This window comes from Populus alba, chromosome 4 (genome assembly GCF_005239225.2).
Source record: "Populus alba chromosome 4, ASM523922v2, whole genome shotgun sequence".
Lineage (NCBI taxonomy): Eukaryota > Viridiplantae > Streptophyta > Magnoliopsida > Malpighiales > Salicaceae > Populus > Populus alba.
Genome location: NC_133287.1, coordinates 20097183 through 20109498, shown reverse-complemented (window position 1 = coordinate 20109498; position 12316 = coordinate 20097183). Strand labels below are relative to the sequence as shown.

Below are 12316 nucleotides of genomic sequence, written 5' to 3'. Positions count from 1 at the left end.
ATAATATTTTTATCTTTTAAATTTGATCTTTATTATTTTAGTTGCTATTTATTTTCTTTAATTTTTTTATTTTTTTACAAATTTCATCCTTCTTGGGGTTTTTTTTTTCTATCAAAATTTTATCTCAATTCTTTTGTTGCTTTTTTTTGTAAGTTTTTTTATTAATATTTTTTTTCATAATTTCATCATTTAAAATTAAATTTGTTTAGGATATTTTACAAGTTGTAAGTTTTAAAAATTAGATTATGTTTAGCAGTTCTGTTCGGATCAGGATTTCACAGCTAGCTCTATGAATAAGTTATGAAACAATACAAAGTTGGTTACATAATTGTTGATATTTGAAAATAATTTTCTACTTTAGAATGAAGTAATTGAGTTACTAAATAGAAAAAAAAGAATTAAATATGTTGAATATTATAAGAATCGAAATAAAAAATTCAAACCATTGATGTCATGCTATGTCATCAACATTAACAATCTTACAAATGAATGGTATATTAAATCCATTATTAGCCCTTCAACTTCATCTTATTCAACTTCTATACCTCTATCAGTTGAATGGCACAATTTGATTGGTTCAACTAAAAAAATAATCTCAAAGCATTTGATTTTTTCGTTGATTTTTCAATTTGGCACAACTTCTATACCCTCTATCACTGCGTACGACATTTATTTTATTGCATTTTGGATATATATATATATATATACAAGGGCGGAGCCAGAATTTTTTTTATCTTGGGCTATTAAATAAATATATAAATATTTTTTAAATTTGATTAGTAACTCATGTACATGAATTTTTAAAATTAATAGTAAATTTTAATTCAAATATACTATTTAAATATTAAAAAAATAATTTGAAAGTATATAAAATTAAAGCAAAAGTAAAAATAAACTCATTATTAAAGTTACATCCTTCGATGTTTTGTGGAATATAATTCATCTATAATCGAATCTGAATCGATATTGTAACAACCCCTGAACCGGGATAAAATAACAATCTCATGTCAACCGGAAAACAAAGTAATTAAATTTTTTTTCTTTTTTAATTCCTTCTTCCTTCACTTGATTCTTCCCTAGATTAGTGTTTTATAAATTGGATTTTGTAAGATTACAAGGTTATTCTCTCACTTTTTTTTTCTTGGAATTTTTTTATGTTTTTTCCCTTACTTTTTTTCTATTTTCTCTCGCCTTTTCTTTTCTTTCTTCTTCTATTCTGCTTCTGCTCAGTCGGCAACATATAAAAGGAAGGAGGAGTTGATTTGTTTTATTTTTTAATGGCAAATAACCATTTTACTCTTAATGAGTCATTTTGCTTTTATTTGACGGTCTTTTTTTTTGTTGGCACTACCAAGCTCCGTTCATCCTAAACTCTTTACTAGATTTTATTCAATATATTTTAAGATCACTTGTAAATTTTCAACTCGATCTGATGGTCGGATTGAAAGTTATGTCCAATAACATAAAACTGATATGTGATTTTTTTATCAAATTTCTAAATTTCTGAAATTTTAACTCAAGTTAAAGCGTCATATTAGAAGGCTCCACGTAAATTTTCAGAATTTTTTGATAACTTAATTGAGAATTATAAATTTATTTTATATAAAACTAGTTAAAAATATTGATAAAATCTTGACCTAGGCTAAAGCCAACCTCAGCCTTTGCCATGCCTCCGCCTATATATATATATATATATATATATGATAAGTTACAGTTTTGAAAATAAAAAAATAAAAAAAGGAAGAGAAGATGTTGAAAAATTGTTGCCGTGGGCCGTTAAGTCTTCATCGATCGACCGAGTCTGCTCTCCATGTCATTTTTTTTTTTTAATATGAATTTGCATTCCTCTCGCTCATGGATTGAATGTTTTCCATAGCAGTATAAATTATCTACACAGATTAGAGAGGGAAGTAGTATTTCTATGTCATACAAGTTGGGCAGTGCATAAAAAATGATAATGTTTAATTGCTATTGTTGTATTGGCCAGTGGCAGCAGCAACAAGAAGGAGCTGACTTCGCAGCTAGCTGACATACACAACAAACTCACTTATTAATATATAATTAGATGCATAATCTTTTATTTTTCATTGATTTTCGAAGGAGCTGACTACGTTGTTGTCAAGATTGAGTCAGAACAAATGTAAACTGAAACTATTAATTTCATAATGATTATCCAAAGCTACTGCTATGATCTTCAAAAGTCTTTAGTGTTTAATATTTTTATGGTGATTACATCTCTGCTAATCAAACCACTCCAATACTGACATCTGGGAGTGCTTATCACTCAATTAAATCACAAATAAATCTTAAGTTTTAAAAGTAATTTAAAGCAATTCATTCAAAAGGGTTGAATCTTGATGTAGATGTTAATTAATTAATTAAATTAGAGTATAAGTTCAATTCATTCAAAAGTGTTGAATCATGATGTAGATGTTAATTAATTAATTAAATTAGAGTATAAGTTGGCTACGCGATTGAGCTATGTTTTTGTTATTTTTTTTTATATTTTTAGATTATTTTGATGTACTTCAATAATAATAATTGTTTTTAAAATATTATTTTAATATATTTTTTAAATAAAAAACCATTTAAATACGAGAAAATGACAGCCATAGACTTTGCATGTGATAGCTTTCACCTTCTTGATTGTTTTAGTACTTTGAATTTTCTATAAATTTTTTGTTCCCCACCCCCCACCAAAAAAACATTGCAAGGAAGACTCTTAGGGCTTCATTGACCCCCTCATATTGGAACTAGTCATAAATTAAATTAAGATAGGCAAAATGAAAAAAAAGAAGATGGGTTGGTATATAACTTCTATATAAAAAAAGGAACTAGGATAATTTATATAAAAAAATTCATCTGGAATTGGAATAAAGTGAATGAGAATCTTAATAGGAATTTTTAGAATTTAGGTCACGGTGCAATCTCCTTCTTGTGCTTTTAGCATGCGTATAGTTGGCCTAGAAAACACTCCAAATAATTCCCATCTCTATGTCTTGGTCATGTTTTAATATTTTTAATTAATTACATTTCGGGGATGCATTTATTGGCTTTGGAATATGTAAGATGGAGTATTTTTTTGATGTTTGTGTTTATTTTTCCCTTAACAATCAATGTATCTTTAATTAGTTTCAAGGTTTACTTGAGATTAATTTTTTTTTTAATAATTTTAAGAATACATACTTAATACTATTACAATGTATTTAATTAGAAAATCAAATTCTATTAAATATTAATTTTAAAATATGAGCTAAAAAAACCACTTAATCATTAATTACTCTGCACACCCCAAACGTCGAGGTTGGTGGCCGTGATTTGGCTTCATTGGGGTTTGTCTACACATGTATTAGTAATTGTAGACTTTGATTTGGTCAATATTACGTGAATTCTTCCTAGCCAGGTATAGACCTCTATTTTAAAAAATTTTAAGAATACATACTTCATATTATTACATTATTGTATTTAATTAGAAAATCAAATTCTATTAAATATTAATTTTAAAAAATGAATTAAAAAAAAACAAATCTCCTTAATCATTAATTACTCTGCGTACCCCAAACGTCGAGGTTGGTGGCTGTGATTTGGCTTCATTGGGGTTTGTCTACACTTGTATTAGTAATTGTAGACTGTTATGTGACTTCTTCCTCTATTTTGTAATAGCACCTTCATTTCAATGATTTCTTGATTTATTAATTTTTAATCCTCTCATCATATCTTCGATCAGCCGTTAAATAATTTCTTAAGATTAATAAATCAAGCTCCAATACGAAGAGCGTGAATGGGAGTTTTAATTGATTATGGGCTAAAACATCTCTCTTCAGTTTCCACATGAGAAATTACGAAGGAAAAGTATACATCTGGGAGGGAATTAACCAGGCAGATGCAGCCAACGACCCTGTAGTCTTGGACTAAGTCGTGTTAACAATTTTATTGGTCTGTGTTAATTCCCATCTCTATATATGTCCTCTACAAGAAAAGAAGTTGCAGAAGTTAGTGGGGGACGGGAGAGAGTTAGAGTGGAGCTTCTTTATACAAATCTTCTAGGGCTCAATTGCTACTTATTCAGTTGGGAGTTGCATAGTCATGTGGGTGTTTTTGCTGATGATGTCGCTTTTATTGTGTCCAGTTGCAGCATCAACAGCAAGCCCAGATGTAAAACCTGGCTGCCAAGATAATTGTGGGGATGTTAGTGTTCCTTACCCCTTTGGGATTTTGGAACGAAGCTGTGCCATGAATAAGCACTTCTTTCTAAACTGCAGTTCTGAGGCTGATGGGCAACGTCAACTGTTGATTGGAAACATTCCTGTTCGCAAAATATCAGCACTGAACGGCACAGTCACTGTAGGCATATACACTGCTTTCGACTGCTATAACGAAACAGCAAGGAACAGGTCAAAATCTTCTGTTACCCTTGGATCAGGCCCTTTCATGTTCTCAGACACCCAAAATGTATTCACAGCTATTGGTTGCGATACCTCTGCTCAGGTGATCAACAAAGATCGTACATACGGAGCTGCATGTCTCTCCATATGCACCGAAAACGTGAACATGTCAGATGGAAATCCTTGCTCAGGTTCTGGATGCTGCCAAACCTCAATCCCCAAGGGCCTCAAGTCACTTAACATTTCAACTTCCAGTTATAACAACCACACGAATGTTTCGGACTTCAATCCTTGTGGAATTGCCTTCTTAGTGGACAGAAGCTCCTTGAAGCTTTCAGATTGGCCGCTCTCTCGCAAGCCAAAAGATGGAGATGATGCATATAGAACCGATACTGTGATTGAATGGGTAGTTAAAAATGAGACGTGCGAACAGGCTAAAGCTAATCAAAGTGCATATGCTTGTGGCACTAATGCAAATTGCACCTACCCTGAGATTGGTCAAGGATATCGTTGCTTATGCAATGAAGGGTTCGAAGGAAATCCCTATCTCCAAGAAGGATGCCAAGGTAAACTGGTTATTGCGTTTTGACCTGATTTAATCACTAATAATGAAGGGTTAATAATGAAGGGTTATTTGTATATATTATTTAATCACTAATAATAAACTGGTTATTGCGTTTTGATTTGATTTAATCACTAATAATGAACAGGTTTTGTTTGCTAATGTTTTTAACATTTACGACAGACATAGATGAATGCAAGGTTCGAGGAAAAAACGCTTGTGAAGAAGGTACTTGCGAGAATGTGATTGGAGATTACAAGTGTCGATGTCCACTTGGCAAGTACGGTGATGGTAAAACAGGTTGTAAAGGAGTTGGTATCATCACAATTATTGCAGGTAATTAGCTTTCTTTGCATTCTCTTGTAAGTATAGAAATTCAGTTTTTTATGTTATTTTATTTATTTTTATATATTTAATGGGATGTTGATTCATCTATTATTAATTTTTTTTTCATTTAATTAAATTAAAATTAGCTTATTTATTTTAGCAGGATCTATAATTCAAGTCATATATATATATTATATATATATATATATATTTTTAAAAATACACTTACAATACTTAAATATTATTTTCTATAGTTGGGCTCCGCATCAAATCGCGGGCTTAGAACTTAGACTATTCATGAATCTCTTGATTCTAATGTGAATAGCCTGTTTATTTTATTGTACTCTCATGTTTTCGTGCTTAGGCCATCAATTAGCTAGTAATTAAAAAGGTCTGAACTTTTTTATTTTTTATTACTGATTTTTTTAAACTACAATTAAACCATTATAAATTAATATCTTTTCAAACCATAAAAATTAATTAATTAATTAAGATATATTGTTTAAACTTCAAATTTAAGTTGGGTTTAAACAAAAATATTATTTAATAAAAGTTATTAATTTATGAAGGTTATATAAAACATACAGGGTTTATATAAAGTGTACACGGTTTTCATGAACATAGGGGCCTTCTAAAAAATTACTTAAAGGAGACACGTGGAATCACATGATTTGCAAACAAAAGAAATTAAAAAGGGGTTAAACTTAATTATTTTTATAAATTAATGGTTTGATTAATAAAACTCTCTCTCTCTCTCTCTCTCTCTCTCTCTCTCGTGTACTTCAATCAATTGTTTTAGCTTTGCTTTATTTCTTCTCCTTCTGGCTGCTATTGGTGTTTAGGAGACCACGACATTTGAGGTAGATTTTGATCGGAAGGCTAACAAAGGCTTGATTTTAACTTGACTTTATAGTTCGAGGGATCAAAATAAATTAAAAAATAAAACATCAGGAATTTAGTTGGATTAACGAAGCTTATATGGAGGCTTTCGATCAATTACAATAGTAAAAAGTTACTAAATAAATATTTTCCCTTGGTTTGATTTATAAAGTAACGTCCTTCTTTGATTTGTTGTTCTTTTCATTGCATAGTTCTGTTTAGGTGAGCTGCAAACAGAATCTCTATGTTCCCGTCATCTATTGGCGTCTTCTAATGTAATATTATACTTCTAAAAAAAAAAAAAGTAACGTCCTTCTTTGACATTTGCTTGCAGCTGTTGGCGCAAGCATTTTCCTTGTGGTTATTTGTCTGCTACTCTACATGATCTGCAGGAAAAGAATAAAGGAGAAGAACTTCCAAGAGAACGGGGGAAAATTTTTAAAGAATCAACGAGTAAGGATTTTCAGCGAGGCAGAGCTGGTAAAGGCAACCAACAATTATGCTGATGATCGGAAACTAGGGGAGGGTGGTTTTGGTTCTGTTTACAGTGGAGCTTTAACAGATAATACAGTGGTTGCTGTCAAGAAGTCCAAAGGGGTGGACAAGGCTCAGATGAATGAGGAATTTCAAAAGGAAATGAGCATTGTTTCACAGGTCAATCACAAGAATGTGGTAAAGCTCTTGGGCCTGTGTTTAGAGACCAAAGTTCCATTACTGGTCTATGAGTTCATCTCAAATGGAACTCTTTCCAAGCACATCCACGACAAAGGTTCCCGGATACTGGCTTCCTGGACCAATCGTTTGAGGGTAGCATCGGAGGTTGCGCTTGCGCTTGATTATTTGCACTCTCTGGCAGACCCTCCAGTTATTCATGGAGATGTCAAGTCAGTAAACATACTTCTAGACAATAATTACACAGCAAAAGTAGCAGATTTTGGCGCTTCGGTACTGATGTCTCCTGGCCAAACCAATATCTTAGCTACAAAAATACAAGGGACTCTAGGCTACCTGGATCCTGAGTATCTTATGACGGGTATTTTAACCGTTCAAAGTGATGTCTATAGCTTTGGGGTAGTTCTTGTGGAGCTTCTCACTGGAGAGATGCCAAACTCCATTTCCAAGTCTGGAGAGAAACGGAACGTTATTCAACACTTCATCTCGGCACTGGAAAATAATCATCTCTTCAAAATTTTGGATTTCCAGACGGGTGATGAAGGTGAATTGGATGAGATAGAAGCTGTAGCTGAGCTTGCAAAAGGATGTCTAAATAGCATGGGACTAAACCGGCCAACCATGAAGGAAGTGTCCGATGAGCTTGCTAAGCTGAAAGCTCTTCATCAGAAATCATTGGTTCATGAAAATAGCGAGGAAACAGACTACTTGTTAGGGGAATCATCACAATCTTTCTGCAAGAATGCAAGTCCTCCCATGGATCAATCCCAAACTGTGATATCAATGCAGATTGAGAACTACACTAACAGCAATTAAAGTCAGACCACAACCAGTTTCCAACATTCAATAAGTCAGATAACTCCATTAATAAATTGTAGATTCAATTAAAGTCAGACCACAATCAGTTTCTAACATTCAATAAGTCAGATAGCTCCATTAATAAATTGTAGATTATGGCTATTGATGTTCTTGAGTTATTGTCTCTAGTAATTCTCCAGGAACTTGGAAGCTTGACATATTTCAAGAATCCAGATTTACCTTATCTTTTGTCACCTGTGTTCAAATAAAAATTGTGTTTACAGGACTAATTAATATACTCTCTCAAAAAGAAATTGTTTTGAGAAATTGACAAGTACCTTCGATTTCCTAATCAAACCAGATTCAATGATATTTACCTACATTCACAGATAAAGAAAGCTCCACAGCTAGCTCAAATTTCCATAGCATACGAATTCTTACCAAGACAAGATTCCCATCATTTTCTAGCCATTGCATGAGCTGCTGTAACCATAGTTTTGGCAAGTCTCAAGTTTCGGTTCAGGGGAATTAATTTGGGTTAACTTAATTTTTTAATTTTATAAAAAGTAAAAATAACATCATTTAAACAAAATTAAAAAAGAAAAGAAAAAAATCAATATATTTTGATTGAGTTTATTAGGTTAATTATCCCAATTATTTTGAAATCATTTATGATCTAAGCTATGAGTCACCAGAATCATGGGTTAATCATTAAGTCAAGTCGGGTTTTAAAATAGTTGCTACATCTTATAGTAATAAGCTTTTCCTTTATTTTTTTTTATTAGAATAAAAGGAATAAGCTGATTGCCTTTAATTTTGATTTTGTTAAAAAAAAATAAAAAACAAGTAAAAACATACATATTCAGAATAAAAATTTAAAGAAAAATCCATACCTTTTCTTATATATATTTTTAGAAATGAAAACATTAAAAAACACTAGAAAATACGTGTATTATAGAAAACCAAGAAATTAAACCTAAGAGTTATGAAGTCTAAGAGATACTAATAGATATTCAATGTATATAACATTTACATATATATTTTTTTGTATTAAAAAAGAAATTATTCGACTTACAATGAGGCTAGTTGAATAGACATGTTAATAGTTTTTTTTGTATTTATTGACATAGATGATTCTTGATTTATTTAATTAAATGCATGCATAGAGCTTTTTATTTATAATTATGATTTTTTTTTTTGTAAAAAACACATTTAAAAAAACTTTTATGTTTTTTTTATTAAAAAATTATCTCACCTGTGACTACACAGGTCAAATAACTACATATAGACCCTGTTTTGTTTTTGCGTTTTAAAAATTTAAAATTTTTTATTTTTTTCTTTACTTCAAATTAATATATATTTTTTAGATTATTTTGATGCGCTGATATCAAAAATAATTTTTAAAAAATAAAAAAATATATTATTTTAATAAATTTTTAAATAAAAAATATTTTAAATTACAATTACAATCACACCCTCATGACTAATATTCACAACGAAGGCGGGTAAATTTGCCATCAAATGAAACGATCTCTTTTTACATCGTTTTTTATTAGGAGCCGAGGGAACCTTGCTTCCAGTTGATCTGCCATCAATTTAATAGACCTATGGACCTAAAGGCCTTCTCTGAGTCCATAGGTCTACTATCAAATTGAGCCCATTATTGGTGATGGGCTTGTAAGTAACATTAATGGCCTATCACTACTTTGTAAACTCTTAACTGTAAAACAATAAAATAGAAAATAATTGGATTTTCTCAGGTTCCCGAGGAGATCCAAATGCTCATCACTTAGTAAAAAGTTAGTAAATGTATCCTTTCCATTGGTTCGTTTTGTAAGTTACACACATCTTTCGTTCATAATTTTTTGCAGCTATTGGAGCAACAATTTTCCTTGTGATTATTTGTCTACAATTCTACATGATGTGCAGGAAAAGAAAAAAAGGGAGGAGAAAAACTTCAGAGAGAACGAGGAAATGGCTTAAAGCATCAACGAGCAAGGATTTTCGGTGAGGCAAAAGCAACCAACAATTATGATGATGATCAGAAACTTGGGAAGGTGGTTTTGGTTCTGTTTACAAGGGAGTTTTAGCAGATAAGACCTTGGTTGCAGTCAAGAAGTTTAAAGGGGCAGACAAGGCTTAGATGAACGAGGAAGGATTTTTTTTTTGTAAGTTTTTTTATTAATATATTTTTTATAATTTTATCATTTAAAATTAAATTTGTTTAGAGTTAAGCTTTTCAATTGAACTCAATATCAATATTTTACAAGTTGTAAGTTTTAAAAATTAAACTAGATTTAGCAGTTCTGTTCGGATCAGGATTTCACAGCTAGCTCAATGAATAAGTGCATATGCTTGTGGCGCTAATGCAAATTGCACTTACCCTGAGAGCGGTCAAGGATATCGTTGCTTATGCAATGAAGGGTTCGAAGGAAATCCCTATCTCCAAGAAGGATGCCAAGGTAAACTGGTTATTGCGTTTTGATATGATTTAATCACTAATAACTATGCGTATGCAGGCTATTTGTATATTCAGGTTTTGTTTGCTAATGTTTTTAACATTTACAAACAGATATAAATGAATGCACGGATCCAGGAAAAACCCCATGTCCAGAAGGTACTTGCAAGAATGTGATTGGAGATTACAAGTGTCGATGTCCACTTGGCCAGTACGGTGATGGTAAAACAGGTTGTAAAGGAGTTGGTATCATCACAATTATTGCAGGTAATTAGCTTTCTTTGCATTCTCTTGTAAGTATAGAAATTCGGCTAACTTGGATGTATCAAAATCAATTTTTTATATTATTTTATTATTTTATATTTAATGGGATGTTGATTCATTTATTGTCGATTGTTTTTCGTTTAATTTAATTAAAATTAGTTTATTATTTTAGTTGAGTCTATAATCCAAATCATATATATATATATATATATATATATATATATATATATAAAATACACTTACTATACTTAAATATTATTTTTTATATAAAAAAATAATTCGGCTCCAGATCAAAGCACAGGCTTGGTACAGTGACTATTGAAGAATCCCTTGCTTCTAATATGAATAGCCTTTTTTTTTTTTTTTTACTTAGACTAACAATTTTCGTGCATAAACATATTTTGAAGATATTTGCCGTAAAAAAAAATAATAGAGATATGGATACTCTCATGTTTTTTGAAAAAAATACTCAAGGCCGTCAATTAGTAATTAAAAGGGTCTGAACTTTTTAATTTTTTTAATACTGATTTTTTAAACTACAATGAAACCATTATAAATTAATATCTTTTCAAACCATAAAAATTAATTAATTAATTAAGATATATTGTTTAAACTTCAAATTTAAGTTGGGATTAAACAAAAATATTATTTAATAAAAGTTATTAATTTATGAAGGTTATATAAATATACAGGGTTTATATAAAGTGTACACGGTTTTCATAAACATAAGTGCCTTCTAAAAAATTACTTAAAGGAGACACGTGGAATCACATGATTTGCAAACAAAAAAAATTAAAAAGGGGTTAAACTTAATTATTTTTATAAATTAATGGAATCACTCGTGTTCTTCAATCAATTGTTTTAGCTTTGCTTCATTTCTTCTCCTTCTGGCTGCTATTGGTGTTTAGGAGACCACGACATTTGAGGTAGATTTTGATCGGAAGGCTAAAGAAGGCTTGATTTTAACTTGACTTTATAGTTCGAGGGATCAAAATAAATTAAAAAAATAAAACATCACGTATTTAGTTGGATTAACGAAGCTCATATGGAGACTTTCGATCAATTACAATAGTAAAAAGTTAGTAAATAAATATTTTCCCTTGGTTTGATTTTGAAAGTAACGTCCTTCTTTGACATTTGCTTGCAGCTGTTGGCGCAAGCATTTTCCTTGTGGTTATTTGTCTGTTACTCTACATGATCTGCAGGAAAAGAATAAAGGACAAGAACTTCCAAGAGAACGGGGGAAAAATTTTAAAGAATCAACGAGTAAGGATTTTCAGCGAGACAGGGTTGGCAAAGGCAACCAACAATTATGCTGATGATCGGAAACTCGGGGAGGGTGGTTTTGGTTCTGTTTACAGTGGAGTTTTAACAGATAATACAATGGTTGCTGTCAAGAAGTCCAAAGGGGTGGACAAGGCTCAGATGAATGAGGAATTTCAAAAGGAAATGAGCATTGTTTCACAGGTCAATCACAAGAATGTGGTAAAGCTCTTGGGCCTGTGTTTAGAGACCAAAGTTCCATTACTGGTCTATGAGTTCATCTCAAATGGAACTCTTTCCAAGCACATCCACGACAAAGGTTCCCGGATACTGGCTTCCTGGACCAATCGTTTGAGGGTAGCATCGGAGGTTGCGCTTGCGCTTGATTATTTGCACTCTCTGGCAGACCCTCCAGTTATTCATGGAGATGTCAAGTCAGTAAACATACTTCTAGACAATAATTACACAGCAAAAGTAGCAGATTTTGGCGCTTGAAGGGTGAACCCAGTTAATTCAGATTTTTTTTTCTTTTTTTTTCATTAGTTTTTTTTTTATGTGAAGGCTTTTTTTTTTTAATTAATATGTTTTTTTGTTTAGTATTTTTGTTTTTTTTTTTTGCTTTTTAATTATTTTTTAAAAATTTAGTTTGTTAATACTGAGTTTTTTTTCTATTTAGCTATCAAACTTTCATAACACGAATCTCAGGTT

At 31.2% G+C, this 12316-nt stretch overlaps 2 protein-coding genes across 2 annotated transcripts; both read left to right on the top strand.

The window, feature by feature from the left end:
• Positions 1-3977: 3977 nt before the first annotated feature.
• On the top strand, positions 3978-7968 carry LOC118038760 (wall-associated receptor kinase 2-like). The gene is made up of 3 exons (XM_035045174.2): positions 3978-4951; positions 5131-5283; positions 6488-7968. The coding sequence occupies exons 1-3, from the start codon at positions 4087-4089 to the stop codon at positions 7639-7641; spliced, it is 2172 nt and encodes a 723-aa protein (XP_034901065.1). The 5' UTR covers positions 3978-4086; the 3' UTR covers positions 7642-7968.
• Positions 7969-9989: 2021 nt separating this feature from the next.
• Positions 9990-12103, top strand: LOC118038749 (wall-associated receptor kinase 1-like). The gene is made up of 3 exons (XM_035045159.1): positions 9990-10101; positions 10196-10348; positions 11493-12103. The coding sequence occupies exons 1-3, from the start codon at positions 9990-9992 to the stop codon at positions 12101-12103; spliced, it is 876 nt and encodes a 291-aa protein (XP_034901050.1).
• The last annotated feature ends 213 nt before the right edge of the window (positions 12104-12316 follow it).

What these genes read in the sequence shown, in the direction of transcription:
- LOC118038749 (XM_035045159.1), top strand. Translation starts at nt 9,990, where the DNA reads ATGCAAATTGCACTTACCCTGAGAGCGGTCAAGGATATCGTTGCTTAT. An exon ending in CAAGGTAAACTGGTTATTGC is followed by an intron (nt 10,102 to 10,195) that starts GTTTTGATATGA and finishes ATTTACAAACAG; the next exon opens with ATATAAATGAATGCACGGAT. An exon ending in TATCATCACAATTATTGCAG is followed by an intron (nt 10,349 to 11,492) that starts GTAATTAGCTTT and finishes ATTTGCTTGCAG; the next exon opens with CTGTTGGCGCAAGCATTTTC.
- LOC118038760 (XM_035045174.2), top strand. Translation starts at nt 4,087, where the DNA reads ATGTGGGTGTTTTTGCTGATGATGTCGCTTTTATTGTGTCCAGTTGCA. An exon ending in TCTCCAAGAAGGATGCCAAG is followed by an intron (nt 4,952 to 5,130) that starts GTAAACTGGTTA and finishes CATTTACGACAG; the next exon opens with ACATAGATGAATGCAAGGTT. An exon ending in TATCATCACAATTATTGCAG is followed by an intron (nt 5,284 to 6,487) that starts GTAATTAGCTTT and finishes ATTTGCTTGCAG; the next exon opens with CTGTTGGCGCAAGCATTTTC.